Source organism: Cynara cardunculus, unplaced genomic scaffold, assembly GCF_001531365.2.
Source record: "Cynara cardunculus var. scolymus isolate 2C unplaced genomic scaffold, CcrdV1 Un_Scaffold_1172, whole genome shotgun sequence".
In the NCBI taxonomy this organism is placed as follows: domain Eukaryota; kingdom Viridiplantae; phylum Streptophyta; class Magnoliopsida; order Asterales; family Asteraceae; genus Cynara; species Cynara cardunculus.
Genome location: NW_020200693.1, coordinates 123,334 through 139,904, shown reverse-complemented (window position 1 = coordinate 139,904; position 16,571 = coordinate 123,334). Strand labels below are relative to the sequence as shown.

The 16,571-nt window shown below is 36.6% G+C and overlaps 3 protein-coding genes across 3 annotated transcripts; all 3 read left to right on the top strand.

Moving 5' to 3' along the window:
* Nucleotides 1-240: 240 nt before the first annotated feature.
* LOC112502274 (disease resistance protein RRS1-like) lies at nt 241-3,284 on the top strand (the record flags this gene model as incomplete). The annotated part of the gene is made up of 6 exons (XM_025106141.1): nt 241-1,333; nt 1,430-1,501; nt 1,676-1,882; nt 1,976-2,704; nt 2,813-3,175; nt 3,249-3,284. Coding segments are annotated over 6 exons (2,500 nt in total), but the record flags the coding sequence as incomplete, so codon positions are not given.
* Nucleotides 3,285-4,153: 869 nt separating this feature from the next.
* Nucleotides 4,154-6,310, top strand: LOC112502273. The gene is made up of 2 exons (XM_025106140.1): nt 4,154-4,879; nt 6,206-6,310. Exons 1-2 carry the CDS (start codon nt 4,154-4,156, stop codon nt 6,308-6,310), a joined length of 831 nt encoding a protein of 276 aa, XP_024961908.1.
* Nucleotides 6,311-7,440: 1,130 nt separating this feature from the next.
* Nucleotides 7,441-12,608, top strand: LOC112502272 (disease resistance protein RRS1-like). The gene is made up of 7 exons (XM_025106139.1): nt 7,441-7,930; nt 8,456-9,548; nt 9,640-9,738; nt 10,505-10,729; nt 10,849-11,604; nt 11,720-12,308; nt 12,408-12,608. The coding sequence occupies exons 1-7, from the start codon at nt 7,455-7,457 to the stop codon at nt 12,479-12,481; spliced, it is 3,312 nt and encodes a 1,103-aa protein (XP_024961907.1). The 5' UTR covers nt 7,441-7,454; the 3' UTR covers nt 12,482-12,608.
* Nucleotides 12,609-16,571: the final 3,963 nt, after the last annotated feature.

Genomic DNA, 16,571 nt, shown 5'->3' with positions numbered 1-16,571 from the left:
CATTCCCTCAAAGTCAAATTCATTTAATGAATTACTATTCCATCGAATTCCATTCTACGAACCAAACGTCCCTTTAAGGTTTCAAAATGCTAGTATTCCCACCAAATGTAAACATATACTAGTAGACTGTAATTCACATTTGGAACACATGATTATTTTAGCATTATTTTCATAAGAACTTGTGAAACAAGTCTTGAATGCCATCAACTGAACTAGATCACTTACCTTGTTTTGTTACAGGTCAGAAACAGAGTTTTTGAAGAAAATCATTGATAACGTTTACTATAAAGTTGGTCACAAAATAGTTAATCTTCCACGCAATCTAACAGGGATGAATGCTCGAGATAAAGATATTAATTCCTGGTTAAAGCAATCCGACAGCAAAGTTCTAATAATTTGTGGCATGGGAGGAAGTGGCAAGACCACGTTGGCCGAGTACATTGTCTCTTCAAATCGGCAACATTTTGAAATCATTAGCATTTTAAAAAACATGGGTAGTATACATAAAAAACAAGGTAATATTGATGTGTTAATCCAACAATTTTCCAAAGATATTGTAGGAGAGGGGAAACCCCAAACATTGTGCGAGCGCTATTACATAGATAGAGTTTTAGAAAGGAAAAAGGCACTTATTGTTTTTGATGACATTGATGAACCAAGACCAYTGGAAAAATTTATCAATTTCCAGAAAATTAATGAAAAAAGCAAAATTATAATGACAACCCGGAACAATAATACACATAATTGGTTTAGGACTAGAACTTGGAGTTGTCATGAGTATAAGATGACATTACTAGATGATGAAGAAGCATTAGAGCTCCTAAGTCTTCATGCCTTTGGATTCAAAATTCCGATGGACGGTTATGAGGAACTTACAAAAGAGGTGCTACAGTATTGTGAAGGAAATCCACTGGCTCTTGAAGTGTTGGGTTCCTCTCTATCAGAGGATATTAGCATCCTATTTTGGAGAAATACATTGGATTTATTGAAAAGAGAGATGAAATCTGGAATCCAACATGTACTCATAAGGAGCTATGACTCATTGCCAGATAAAAATAGCAAAGAGTTGTTTTTGCATATTGCTTGYTTCTTTGTTGGCGAAGACAAGGATTATGTGGAAAAAATATTGGAGCTTGATTATTGTGCATCATCTGGGATCAAAGTCCTAACCAATAGATGTCTTCTTTCTGTGTCACCAAACAACAAACTGATGGTGCATCAATTGATTCAAGAGATGGGGAAAAGCATAATCAGTGAAGAATCAAAACGCCCTGTAGAACGTAGTAGAGTTTGGCGTAGTATTGAATCTTACAAGATCTTGCACAAAGGAGAGGTAAGATGTTTCTTGTGTTGATGTTTAAGCTTATATTTCCTTTCCCACCCTCCTATTTCATCTAAGATTCTATAAATTCCTCTAATTCCTGTTTAGGGTTCCAAAACAATGGAAGGTCTAGCACTTGATATGCAAGTTTTGCGGGATGATAATCCACAAATTTTGACGGTAAAAATTYATATTCTCTCTCTTATTTTAGATTATACTCTTTTTATGATCAACACTCGCTATGTTATCTTTCGGTCCCAATCCGTTCTTTAGAGTGCCTTAATACAAGAAGTAGTTTCTTAATTTCTAGATCTGATGTAYGCTTACTTGCTCTCTTCCATGTTAAATTTGCAGTCTTTAGATCTTAAGACAGATTCACTTACAAAAATGGATAACCTAAAATTGCTCCACCTAAATGATGTACATCTCACTGGATCCTACGAGAATTTTTCAGAAGATTTAAGATGGCTATGCTGGCGTCAGTTCGATCTAAGAGCCATACCCTTTGGCTTATTCTTCAAAAGCTTGGTGGCTATAGATATGCGAGATAGCAAGTTGAAAGTATTTGAACCGCCAATTGTACGAAATTTGACATCTTCTTTTTTATGCATATTTATAGTGTGTGCAAAATAATTCTTGTTACTCTTGCAACAGGTTCTTCCATTACTCAAGACTCTAAATCTTCAATCCTCCGAGTCTCTGTCCGCAATCCGCAGTATCTACCGACTCCCTAATATTGAGACTTTGATTCTTTGTCAATGTTATGAACTAGTTGATATTTGTGAAACCATTGGAGACTTAATGAATCTTGCTCAATTGGACATGTCAGAGTGTCCACAGGCACAGCTCTATGAAAAATTGATTTTGCAATCTACTGGAGCAAGTCCACTACTAATTTTCTTTTCTTTGCCACATTCTTTAGTGTGGTTATCCCTTAGAGACTGCACCCTTGATGTTACTAAACATTTTTCTCCGAGTTCCAGYATTCAACCAAAATTGCAGTACCTGGATTTAGGCAGATGTTGGTTTGAAAGCTTGACCAGCAACAATCATCTTGTAAATCTTAGGGTCCTTAACTTGTCTTTAAGCCATAGACTTAAATGGCTTCTCTGTCTTCCAAGTGCACTTGCAGAATTGTATGTATATGATTGTCACTCGCTAGAGAAAATAACTTTTGAATCACATCGGTTCACACTGCATGAGTTTGGCTATGAAAATTGTGCTCAGTTGAGTGAAGTGGAAGACTTCTTTAAATTGGTGCCGGTAGCCAGACTTGATGAAACTGATTTGGGACACTTAAAGTGGCTAAAGAAATATCAACATCATGAGGTGTTCCTGGTTGGTGATGATCAGATCATCGAAAACAGAAGTCAAAGGATCCAGGTTCTCTATTTTTTTTCTGAATCACATGCATAAGCACACACAAGCACATCGACATGCCACCTGAACTAATTATATATGTGTGACTGAACCCTATTGTTTGTGGCACAGATGCTGTATGAATTCGGTATTGTGAGCACGTGCCTGCCAGACATAAAGGATCCAAACATAASACCTGAGCATATATCAGAATCAACATCTCTGTCCTTCGAGGTGCCTTCATCTCCTATGGATAGGAGGCTCATAGGATTAAATCTAACTTTCAAGTATACAATATTATCAGGTCAAGACTRTGCATGGTTTGCTAAAATCCATACCAACAATGGTGTTGATTTGATGTACAATCCCAAAGTCTGTRGCGATCCTGGAGATGGAGGAGCTGGCATATGGTTAAGTTATTGGCCAATAGGAAGCAAGTTATTAGTGGGAGATGAAGTTAATGTGTCTGTCATTGTGATGAGTGGTATATCGAAGGTACATGAGTGTGGTGCAAGCCTTGTGTATGCGGATGCTGATGAAACCATGGGAATTAACATGCCATGGATAGAAACTCTTGGAGGGGATTTGTCTGCATTTAAACTAATTACGGGAGCATACTATCTTTGTCGGCGTGATTTTTTCAAGTTAATGGAGGTTGGCAGATTGGCACCAGGTTGGCTCAGTATTTTAGTCGGTGATACCATTGATGATATAGGTATGTTATTCTTTTCAAGCTAATTATTAGCRTTCGCAATTGAATTTAATCTCCAAATCTCACATCACATATTGCTTCAGAGGTACGAGGATGGAGAATGACCGGTCGACCTAAGCCRCCATTTAACCCATCACAAACAAAGTCGTACCCGTCATTTGACCCACCACGAGTAAAGTCGTCACTTTTGCCAGGCTCACTACGCACAGAGGTGCCAGACTCATTATTTACAAAGTTGAAGAAGTTTTGTCGAAGGTTCTGAGGCGATAATTATGTTCTGTATTTTTTCTTTCTTTTTGCATGAATTGGTTACTAGAACAAGATGTGATGTGAGGGTGTTGCAAAATATTGATCACACCACACTCGTTCCAACCCAGAAAAAKGGGATCGAAACGAGCAGAAAATTAATCGAAATTTAACCCAAGATCCAAAAATAACTCAACCGAGTTTATAATGCGGAAACGGTAAGTTCGAACGTGCTCGACGGAAACAATATTGGAATGCATAATTTCCTGCATGATATTCTCTCCTTGTTTTCCTCTCAATCACGAGATACTGTGAATATTTTCTTGCCTTGTATATTGTTTCCTTTTTAAGAGTTTCCTTTCCTTGTAATTTGTATTGCCTATTTAGGCTTGTCTTCTTCGTTGTTTTCACATATAGAAAACTTCTGATCAAAACCTTTATGGTATCAGAGCAGTGATCTATCACACTTGATCCAAAACCCAAAATCCAAAGAACCATCGCTGAAATAAGCTGTCATGGCTAGCGATAACTCAAACAAAGAAAACCGCAAAACTGATGCAACCGGCCCCGATCACAACTCCCCCTTCTACCTTCATTCTTCCGATTATCCAAGACAAATGCATGTCAACGATGCATTAACCGACAACAACTATCTTGATTGGGTCCAAGAAATGGAAAATTTCTTGTTTGCTAAAAACAAGAGAGGATTCATCGATGGGACCATCARGAAGCCTGAAACAGATGATACAAGTTACATGGCATGGATGCKATGTGACRCAATGATCAAGGGATGGCTCACCAYGGCCATGGAAAAGGAGATCCGCGGAAGCGTGAAATATGCCAATTCTGCATCGGAAATCTGGAAAGACCTTCAAGAAAGGTTTGGAAAAGAAAGTGCGCCTCGTGCATACGAATTAAAGCAAGCTATCTCGAACACAAGGCAAGACGAGATGACCGTATCGGCCTATTACACGAAACTGCGAGGGCTATGGGATGAGATGCAATCCTTCCTCCCTACTCTCAAATGCAAATGTAATGGCTGCACTTGTGGTGTTGGAAAATCTCTCAAAGAGCTTCGAGAAAAGGAACAACTCTATGAGTTCCTCATGGGTCTCGATCGAGAGTTCTCCATCATCAGAACTCAGATCCTCGCAACAAAACCCATTCCATCCTTAGGAAATGCCTACCACCTAGTCGCCGAGGATGAGCAGCAAAGAACCATAGCCGGAGCAAAGAGATTGGTAAATGAAACGGTAGCTTTTCAAGCTACTGTGAAGCGCAATGCTCCACCTACTATAAACGGACAGAAAGATGAGAAGCCTTCGGGTCATTGTGATCATTGTATAAAACCAGACTGGATAAAGAGTTAGCCAAGGCAGTAGCTGCTTTACTGGGCGTGGTGACCCTCAAGCCGACAAGACTGGCGATTATGTCGATGCCACTTTCATAGAGAGATTGGATAAAACCAGCAGGATGATGGGATGTGGTCCCAACCTCTGGATCAAAATCAAGGACTCGAGGCCACAATACTTTGAGAGAGACGCCTAGGCATCTGAGCCAGCGGTCGGTGCTTCACGTGTCTGGCGGTGGGTAAGTAGTTAGATTTGATATAAGGTTTTGAGCTAGTACATAATAAACTAATAATAATGTCTTTTGTGTTGTATATTTTTCAATTGTGAAAGTTTGAAGAGTTGAGTACAATTCTGGCAGTCACCTTGATCTTTGGATCCATGTTCAACTGTGTGTGGGCTCACTTGGGTGCGTTTGGTATGCAGACTATATGGGACAGGACGGGACAAAAAAAATAGTCCCATGTTTGGCATGTCATGGACCAAAAAAACATGGGATAAGGTGGAACTATTTTTTTTTTTTTTTGAACGGCCAATTTATTCAAAACAAATCCAGCCAGCGGCTAGAACGAGGAGAACAAGGAAAAAACTACGTCATGTCCGGGTTACAGGACCACCTATTCCAATCTAACTTGCCATAATACCTTACTTCTATTACAAAGCCAAGAATAAACCGAAAACTGAATATCGTTAGCCGCTCGATGAGATGGGACAAATCTTGATATTTCTTGTTCATGGGACTAAAGTTAAAATGACAATATTTTGATTGATTTGTTGTCATTTTACAATCATTATATGATATAAAATAACATTGAACACCATTTAGGGGTAATATGGTCATTTTAATAGTTTTGTCATGTCCTGTCCTAGTCGTACCAAACATAAGACAGACAATTAGTCCTGTCCCGTACCGTCCCCTCCTGTTCTGCCCTGTACCATCCCGTCCTGTCTCATCCAGTCTGCGTACCAAACACTACCTCAAGAGCACTTTAGTCTCATTCTTCGAGTGTTTTCGGGTTTGTCTTTTGGTCGATAGAAACTATTTGGTTCATTTTTTTACTGCAGGACCTCGTCTAGTGTTGTGACTGGCGCCAGTTGCTGCAGGACCTCGTCTAGTGCTGCAATGAGGAGGTATGTTTCATATAATTGTAACATATATTGTTTTAATCATTATCACCTAATATTGTTCTATGTTTGTCAATTGTTGAATAATTTCAGGTAGATGCGTTGAAAGATAAGCGGGCAGCCTATGAGCAGCAACCGGAGGAAGAACAGGGAAAGAAGGAAGAATTGGAACGCACACAGAAGGAGCAAGCATATTAGATAGCTAAACAAGCAGTGGAGATACGTTGGTAGAAGGAGTTGACGAAGCAATTCGAGGCATTCATGGCACAATACCGGGTTACAAACCCTCCCCCTCCTTCCCAATCTTAGGATATGTTGTTAGAACTGTTTGAACTTAGATATTACTTTTGTAATATAATTTACGATTTTATTGCAAAACAATTTCGTTTTAATTTTGCAATTTATTTTGAAAATCTAGGTATGTGTATTGTACAGCAAATTGGGTCTGTTAAATTATTTTTAAAAAATAAAAACAAAATTTTGACGGATTACCGGCAAAAATTCCGTCGGAAAATTTATTTATTTATTTTAATTTCCTTCGGTAATCCGTTGGTAAAAGTGACAGTCGGTAATTCGCCGGAAACATAGGTCACCGATAATCCATGGTAAAAGCCGTTGGTAAAAGTGGTTGTTGGTAATCTGTTGGAAACATTGACTGTCGCTAAATTGTGGGAAATTCTTTAAGAAATGTAGCCATTCGGTAATTCGTCGGTGATATTGTTCGTCGATAAATCCGTCGGAAAAATAGTAGCCGTAGGTGATATCCTTCGGTGATGCCTTTTCCCACAGTGCTTTTTCCGACTGCCTTTTACCGACTTCAGCGACCGATTACCAACGGTTTTATCTGTTGGTGATAGTCCTTTGTTTTGTAGTGTTCTACGTACTTCTTCCTATGTACTTCAATCATGGGTTTTTCTCCGTCAAATACGTCTTTATAAACTTTACACATCTCTAATTAATTGTTCAGCATTGGACAATAATAATGTAATCTATGTGATTATGTTAATATAAATATCTAATCTACAAATATTATATTAAGATATAAACATAAACTAACAGCAACAATTATTTCCTCTACTTCACATTTGTATTGCTTAGTTATTCAAAAAACCAAGTCTATGACATCTTTGATTTTTAGATGTTTTGATTGATAGCTGGTGGTGGGGTAAACCACTTGGAAAATTGAAAACTTGTTAATAATGACAACACCTATGGCTATGATTGATATTAGTATTACCAGGAGACCAAGACTTTTCAACCCTGAAGAATTTAGACCCTGTTCATATTTCCATCTTAAACATATTCCATCCTCCTAGTCCTAGACTCTCTTTATCAAACTTCAATGGCTTCCACTTCTTCTTCTGCTATCATAACTTCTCCTAGCAACTATGATGTATTTCTAAGTTTTAGAGGCTTAGATACTCGTGATTCTTTTACCGATCATCTTTATGAAGCATTAGATCGAGCAGGATTTCACACTTTTAGGGATAATGATGAAATCAATAGAGGTGAAGAGCTGAAGCCGGAAATCGAGAGAGCAATCAGAGCATCCAAGGCTTCAATAGTTGTGTTGTCTAAAAACTATGCAACTTCCACATGGTGTCTTGACGAACTTTGGTTGATCCTTGAGCAAAGGAGGGAGTGCAATCATTTCGTTCTACCTGTTTTTTATCATGTGGATCCCTCTGATGTTAGGAAACAAACTAACACTTTCAAGATACAAGTCAAACCCTCTACAAACTGGACAAATGATAACGTGAACCGGTGGAAGGCAGCCCTTATGAAGGTTGCTGATTTGACAGGCCTGGTTCTTTCAGGGTATACTTTTCTAACCCCTTTTATTAGTTCATGCCATTTTCAGCAAAATACATTATAATAAACTTTTATTTTGCTACCTAAAATGTAAAGTTTTAAACAAGGATCCGGATAACAAGTTGAAGCATTGACTCTTTATTCTAATAAACCATATACATAAAAACTAATTTTAGATTAAGATATCCATGTCATCAAATGATACTGACTTAGATACTACATCACTCGCCACATATCAACATATTATTTTAATTACCAATATACCAACATTTTGTTTTATTAATTTTGTTTAAAATTATATATAGTTTATTTAAAAAAAGTTAGTTTATATTACCATATATATATTGTTAGATTGTGTAATTGAATTACAACTTTCGGTTTTTTTCAATCATTGTTAACTTTAAACATATATTTTTAGATTGTACTTAAGCTTTTGGAACATCTCATTGTTTGTATATTATGCTCATTAAAGCTTATCAAACAGGCATTAAAGGCCAACTGCTGAACTTGCTCACTTTCCTTTTGTTACAGGCCAGAAACAAAGTTTTTGAAGAGTATTGTTGATAACATTTACAATAAACTTGCTTGCAAAATAGTCAATCTTCCACCTAATTTAATAGGGATGAATGCTCGAGATAAAGATATCAACTCATGGTTAAAGCAATTCGATATCAAAATTTTGGCAATTTGTGGCATGGGAGGAAGTGGTAAGACGACGTTGGCCCAATACATAGTCTCTTCTAATTGGCGACAATTTGAAATCATTAGTTTTGTCGAAGGCATTAATAGAATACATGAAAAACAAGACAGTTTTCATGAATTGTACAGAAAATTTGTCAAAGATATTTTAGGAGGTGGAAAGAAGAAAGTTCAACAAGATAGATATAAGCTTGATCGTGCCTTACAGACAAAAAAGGCACTTATTGTTCTTGATGACATTGTTGAACCAAGCCAATTGCAAGTTTTTCTTGGAACAGGGAATATTAACAAAGAAAGCAAAATTATAATAACAACGAGGAAAAATAGTACACTTAAATGGTTCGAGTCTAGATCTTGGAGATGTCAAGAGTACTCGATGGAATTATTGGATGAAGATGAATCATTAGAGCTTTTAAGTCTTCATGCCTTTGGATTCAAAATTCCCATGGAAGGTTACAAGGAGCTTGCAAAAGAGGTGCTACAATATTGTGAAGGAAATCCATTGGCTCTTGAAGTGTTGGGTTCCTCTCTATCAGAGGATAATAGCATCGTATTTTGGAGAAGTACATTGGATTTATTGAAGAAAGATATGAATTCTGGAATTCAACGTGTACTCATGAGGAGCTACAACTCGTTGCCATATATCTCTAACAAAGAGTTGTTTTTGCATATTGCTTGTTTCTTTGTTGGCGAAGACACGGATTATGTGGCAAAAATTTTGGAGCATGATTATTCTGCATCATCTGGGATCAAGACCTTAACCAACAAATGTCTTCTTTCAGTTTCACCAAACAACACATTGGTGATGCATCGGTTGCTTCAAGAGATGGGGAGAAGCATAATCCGTCAAGAGTCAAAACACCTTGCAGAACGTAGTAGAGTTTGGCTTAGCATCGATTCTTGTCAGATATTGAGCAAAGGAGAGGTTAGATGCTTCTTATGTCGATGTTTGAGCTTCCCTTTCACACCCACGTATTTCATCTACAATTCTATTTATTCCTCCACTTATTGTTTAGGGTTCAAAAACAATGGAAGGTCTTGCACTTGACATTCTAAAGCTTGACACTCAAATGTCTGACATACAAATGTCGTGGAATGATTGGCATAAAATCAAGGTAAATGAAATTATAGGCGGTATAAAATAAGTTAAAACTAATGTCATGTTCATACATAAAGAAAGCAATTATGAAGATTTTGTGGTATATCATAAATTTAAGATTTCAAAAACTACACATGAGGGCTTAAGCTCCAAAAACATCCTTAATACCGGAAAGTCACACTCCTAAACGCAATTATATATGTCTTAAATTTATGATATACTACAAATATATATATATATATATATATATATATAGACATATAGGATCAGGTCGAAACGAGAAAGTAGTCAATTTACGAGAAGACAAGAATTTTCAATATTATATATGATTATACACATGATATGCATGCTTAATCATATATAATTAAATATATGTTTGCGTTGACAGCGTATAGCTTCACCAAGTCACCTACATCTACTTTGGATGTGTTTAATCATATATGATTAAGTGTGCATATCACATGTAATTGTATATGATCTTGGAACTTCTCGCTGTCTTGCAAATTGATTAACTTTTCGAATGATCCTTCCTATATATGTATATATATATATGTGTGTGTATTTTCAAAAATTTGCTGCGATCGAGCCTTTGGTGCATTTATTTTGTCAACTAAATTGTCCTTTTAGCAATTTAATTATAACTTATAAGGTACGACTTTTCGTTCATTTTTGTTGTTATGTATAATGGCTGTTTAATTAATAATGGAAATGGTGGCATCTTTGTGCATTTATTCCTATATATGATATTGGCTTACTCACTATCTTCGATGCTAAATTTGCAGTCATCAGACCTTAAGACAGATTCACTTAGAAAGATGGATAACCTAAAATTGCTCAAGCTAAATTATGTGCATCTCACGGGATCCTATGAGAATTTTTCAGAAGATTTAAGGTGGCTATGGTGGCGTGGATTCAATTTGAGAGAAATACCCTCCGACTTATTCAAGGGAAGCTTGGTGGCTATCGATATGAGAGATAGCAACTTGAAAGTATTTGAACCGCCCATTGTAGGAAATTCTGACATCCATTTTTTCTAGCTTCTCCTTTTAGCTTGTCAGTTTTTGTTATGGTCTTCATGCTGATTTTCTAGTGGCCAAATAAGTCTTGTTACTTGATTTTGCAACAGGTTCTTCAATCACTCAAGATTTTAAACCTTCAAGGCTCGGGATCTCTATCCGAAATCCACAATATCAACAGACTCCCTAATCTTGAGACTTTGATTCTTTCTGACTGTTACCAATTGGATTATGTTTGTGAAAGTATTGAAGGCCTTGAGAATCTTGAACTATTGAACATGACAGGGTGTGCGAACCTCCCATGGAATTTAGGGACAAATACAGTCAATAAAAAGCTAAAAGCTTCAACTTCTGCATGTAGAGGAAGTTCACAACAAACTTCCTTTTCTTTGCCACATTCATTAGTGCGATTATTCCTCAAGAACTGCAACCTCGAGTGTACTGAATATTCTCCGTTGAGTTTCAGAGTCCAACCAAAATTGCAGTACCTGGATTTAGGAGGAGGTTTGTTTGAATTCTTGCCTAGTTACAATCATCTAAAAAATCTTCGGGTCCTAGATTTGACAATGTGCTATAGACTTAAATATCTTTTATATCTCCCAAATACACTTGAAGAATTATATATATATTTATGCCACTCGCTAGAGAGAATAACTTTCGAATCAGAACGGTTCACATTGCAAGAGTTTGGCTACAAGGGTTGTACTAAATTGTCTGAAATTGAAGGCTTTATTAAATTGGTACCAGTAGCCAAACTTGATGAAACTGATTTGGGACACATGATGTGGCTAAAAGAATATCAAAATTGTCACGTGAGCCTGGTTGGTGATGATGACCTAACCTTAGGCAGAAGCCGATGCATCCAGGTTGTTCTTTTCTCAATCACTAAATCACATCACACAACCACATCTAAACTGATTATATATGAATTGTCGAACTCTATTGTTTATGAATGACTGAATTCTAATGTTTATGGCACAGATGTTGTACGAATTTGGTATAATGAGCACATCTTTGCCATACGTGAAGGATCCAAACATGATGCTAGAGTATATGTCAAAATCTCCATATGTGTCTTTTGGCGTGCCTCCATGTCCTAAGAATAAGAGGCTCAAAGGATTAAATCTGACTTTCAAATATACAATATTGTCAGGTCAGGATTGGGCATGGTTTGCTAAAATCAGTACATCCAATGATGTTGATTATATGTACAACCCCCATGTCTTTGGCGACCCTGGAGTTAGGAAAGTTGGTGTATGGTTAAGCTATTGGCCAATTGGAAATAAGTTAAACATCGGAGATAAAGTTAACGTGTCTATCATTGTGATGAGGGGAATGGGGGTATACGGGTGTGGTGCAAGCCTTGTGTATACGGATGATGATGTAGCGGATGAGAACTTGGAAAACAACTTGCAGTGCGTAGAAACTCTTGGAGGTGATTTGTCTGGATTTCAACTAAGCACAGGAGCGTACTACTTTTGTCGGCGTGACTTTTTCGAGTTAATGGAGGTTGGTAGATTAACTCCAGGTTGGCTCAGTATTTTAGTTGGTGACACCATTGATGATACAGGTATGTATGTAATTCTTTTTGGACTAAGTATGAGTGTTTGAAATTGAGTATAAACGGCAGACAGAGAAATTAAGCTCATCATATCACACATTGTTGCAGAGGTACGAGGATGGAGAAAGACCGGTCGACCTAAGCCATCAAATCCATCATTTACGGAGTCGAAAAAGTTTTAGATCGCATCATCCGTAGTACTGAGTTGTGAATTATGTTTCTTTGTTTGGCATAATTGGTTACAAAAATAAGAGGTACGCAGTATATACTTACACACACATATATAGTTATATAATTATCATTCTATTGAAGTTTAATTTCCTTAAGCATGTAATAACAAATATGAAGGTACAGGAACATAAACACATATCATAAATTGATTTAACATGACACCATAATAGATTTTAGTAAAACTAACCTGGAGCACTCGAGTTGGTGGAGATAAATTGATTGATGCAGAAGCAGTCATCTTACATATGGATCAAAAGTCTTCGAAAACTCTAAACGTTTTGCTTTAGAATGCGGCAGAACTGAATGCAGAATTAATATAGGCAATAAGGATTTGATTTGTCTCTATGAATCTCTATACCTAAAATGTACATTACAACAAAATTGGGTTTATAGGATACCTTCAATATCTAAGTGTCCCAATAGACCGCTTTATAGGACTTAATTTGTATGACCAAAATATAAAGTGTCATATATAAAGGTGCTGTAATAAGTTTATATGACGTTTTTGGGCGTCTTAACAAGTTTTTTAGGACATTTTTAATACAAAGTGTCGCATTAACAACTGTATAGGACATTTTTGAGAAAGTGTCCTGTAAACTTAATTTTTTATTGGACATTTGTTTTTATAGGACACTTTTTCAAATAGTGCCCTATAAAGTTGCTAATGGGACACTTTATATTAAAAGTGTCCTAAAAAACTTATTATGATATTAAAAAACGTCATATAAACTTATTACAACGCCTTTAGATAGGACGCTTTATTTTTTTAGTTCTATAAACTAAGTCATATAAAGAGATCTATTAGGACGCTTAGAAATTGGGAGTCTCCTATAAACCCGGTTTTATTGTAGTGGTAGGAAGCTTCACCTAAGTCTTTCATGTCAAAATTAGCTTATAGAAATTATTTAGTGTTTTTGAGCAATTTATTATTGCTGTAAGCTAAAAGAGTGTCTTCCTCTATGACAAGATGGATGGGTTCTTACACATCTTCATTTCACCCAGCTTGGGTTATTCTATCATTTTCCTGGAAAAACTGTTCCTCGTCTATATTTTCATCTGAAACCATGTGCATTTGAATATTGGGATAACACAGCGGCCAAGTTCATACCCATGATATTCTATATCTAGGAATTCATTAGAGTTATAAATACAAGTCCTAACGTTTGCCCAACAATTGTCAACTCATTTCTAACACAAAATATATCTCAATTAGAATTATAAATACAGGTCTTAACGTTTGCCCAACAATTGGCAACCCGTTTCTAACACAAAACATACCTCAATTAGAATTATAAATACAAGTCCTAACGTTTGCCCAATAATTAACACCTCATTTCTAACATAAAATATATCTCAATTAGAATTATAAATACAAAGGCGGACGTTTGCCCAACAATTGGCAACTCATTTCTAAGACAAAATATACTTCAATTAGAATTATAAATACAAGTTCTAACTTTTGCTGCCCAACAATTGGCAACTCATTTCTAAGACAAAATATACCTCAATTACAATTATAAATACAAGTTCTAACGTTTGTTGCCCAACAATTGACAACTCATTTCTAAGATAAAATATACCTCAATTAGAATTATAAATACAAGTCATAATGTTTGCCCAATAATTGTCAACCCATTTCTAAGACAAAACATACCTCAATTAGAATTATAANTTAGAATTATAAATACAAGTCATAATGTTTGCCCAATAATTGTCAACCCATTTCTAAGACAAAACATACCTCAATTAGAATTATAAATACAAGTCCAATAATTGTCAACCCACTTCTAAGACAAAATATGTCTCGATTAGAATTATAAATACAAGTTCTAATGTTTGCCTAACAATTGACAACTCATTTCCTAAACCAAAATATACCTCAATTAGAATCATATTGATATAACTTGCACTAACTAAAATTTGGATTAATAAAAAAAATACAAATTATTATTTTTAATATTTATAAAAATAATAATTGAAAACATACTAAAGATGAACAAAATATCAAATCAAGGATAAAAATGAAAAGAATGATTGAAGTTATGAGATGCATGGAGTGAAATGCTATTTAGCCATGGAGGTTCAAATGCGGTGGCTCCGGATTATCTGCAAAGCAGGTGATCACTTTGAGATTAGTAGGCTCGCATAGCGGGTTGGATATCAAGATTAATAAAAAAATGATAGATCCTTGGAAGTTGAGCAACATGTTTTTACCAAAAAGGCAGTATTATTTGAATGTGTATTGATTGTAGATGGCTGACGATGGAGATATTGCAATCGGCCACATTTTGTCAAGTATTACGCATAATGTATATTATATTAATAGAGATGTGGTCTAAACAAACCAATCACCTAAAACTACAACCAAATTCAATGAGATTTGAAAAGCGAACCATAGTTGCAATTTTTTACATTGATTTATATCGATTCTAACTTGGATTTTGAAAGCTAGGTTTTGTTCAAAACAGAATTCTTATTGGAATTGAGTAGTTAATCAAACGTGTTGATTTATATTTTATCATAGTGGATGAGTAGATATAAAATTGGAACTTAAAAAATGAGGTTTGGGATGTTTCTTTTTCTGTTTTTGGCTTGAATCTTTTTACCAAATATACATGCATACAGAAATATATACATACATACATACATACATAAATAGGGTTGGGTTCACGTGAGACCAATTTTTTTCGTGAGACCCGTAAAACAAATTTATATTCATTGATCAACTTTATAAGCTAATGATCTAATATCTAAAGTTGCAAGGTGGCAATTTTGTGATTATTGAGAAGTCTCGTGGCAATTTTGTGATTATGAATATTCAGATTGTAGATCTAATCCAATGGTTGAAAATTGGTCTTACGGGTCTCACGAAAAACCTTTGGTTTTACATGATCCCAAGTCTACATAAATATATACATATATACATACAGATATATATACATACATATAGAAATATACATACATACATACATACATATAGAAATATACACATACATATAGAAATATATACATATATAACTGAAAACCGAGTATAATACCGGCGAAAGAGAAAGGTCGCACGTGGTGGTCGGCGAAAGAAGAAGGTCGTAGGTGGTGGTCGTCGGCGGCAAGGGTATTCGTCGGTAGGGCACGTGGGGTTTCGTCCGTTTCTTCGTCGGCAGGGCTTCGTCGATCACAGGGGCGGAACACAATATGGGCCTATAGGGGCCCAGGCCCCAGTGATTTTTTTCCCAAATACCTGTGAGTAGTTTAGGCTGAGCTTAGAGAAAACCAAAAATTTCCATCGGCCCCTCCCCTCCAATCCCGAGAGACGACTACTCAGGCGAATAGGCGATAATCGAACTGACTACCGAGAGCGACGGAGGACGGTGACGCCGTGAAGGACTGACGGCCGACGGGCCACCACTGCAGCGAGCGACCAGGAGAGGCGACTGAGGAGGCGAGACAGTCAGGGAGGCGGGAGCGACGACCAGCGACCAGCAGGCAGCAGCGACAGCGAGAACGACAGCGAGTCAGCGACGGACGACGGTAGTAACTAGTAAGCCCCTGCTTCTCTCATTCTCTGGTGTTGACTGTTGTTGTGTTGTTCAACTTCCTGTTCTGCTTCACATAATCACATTCACTGCTTTGCTTCTGCTTCACATTCACTGCTTCTGCTTGACCAGTTGACTGCTAGACCTAGATGGCTAGATAAAGATTGCTACTGCTTGGTGCTAAATTGCTTGGTGCTAAATTGTATTGAAAAAATGCAAGGGGCATGTTTGGTGCTAAACTGTTTGGTGCTAAATTGCTAATGACAAATTGCTACTGCTTGGTGCTAAATTGCTAAATTGCTAATGATAGATTGACAGATTGAGTAGTCTGTAGAGTTAAGTTAGGGCTTGTGATTTGTGATTCTGTGAATACACGGTGTACCATTGGAATAGCCTTAACAGTTCACTCTTCACTAGTTCACTGGTTTGTTCATTGGTTTCTTTGGTTAACACTTAACAGTCATGGGTTTGTTCATTGGTTTCTTTGGTTAACACTTAACAGTCATGG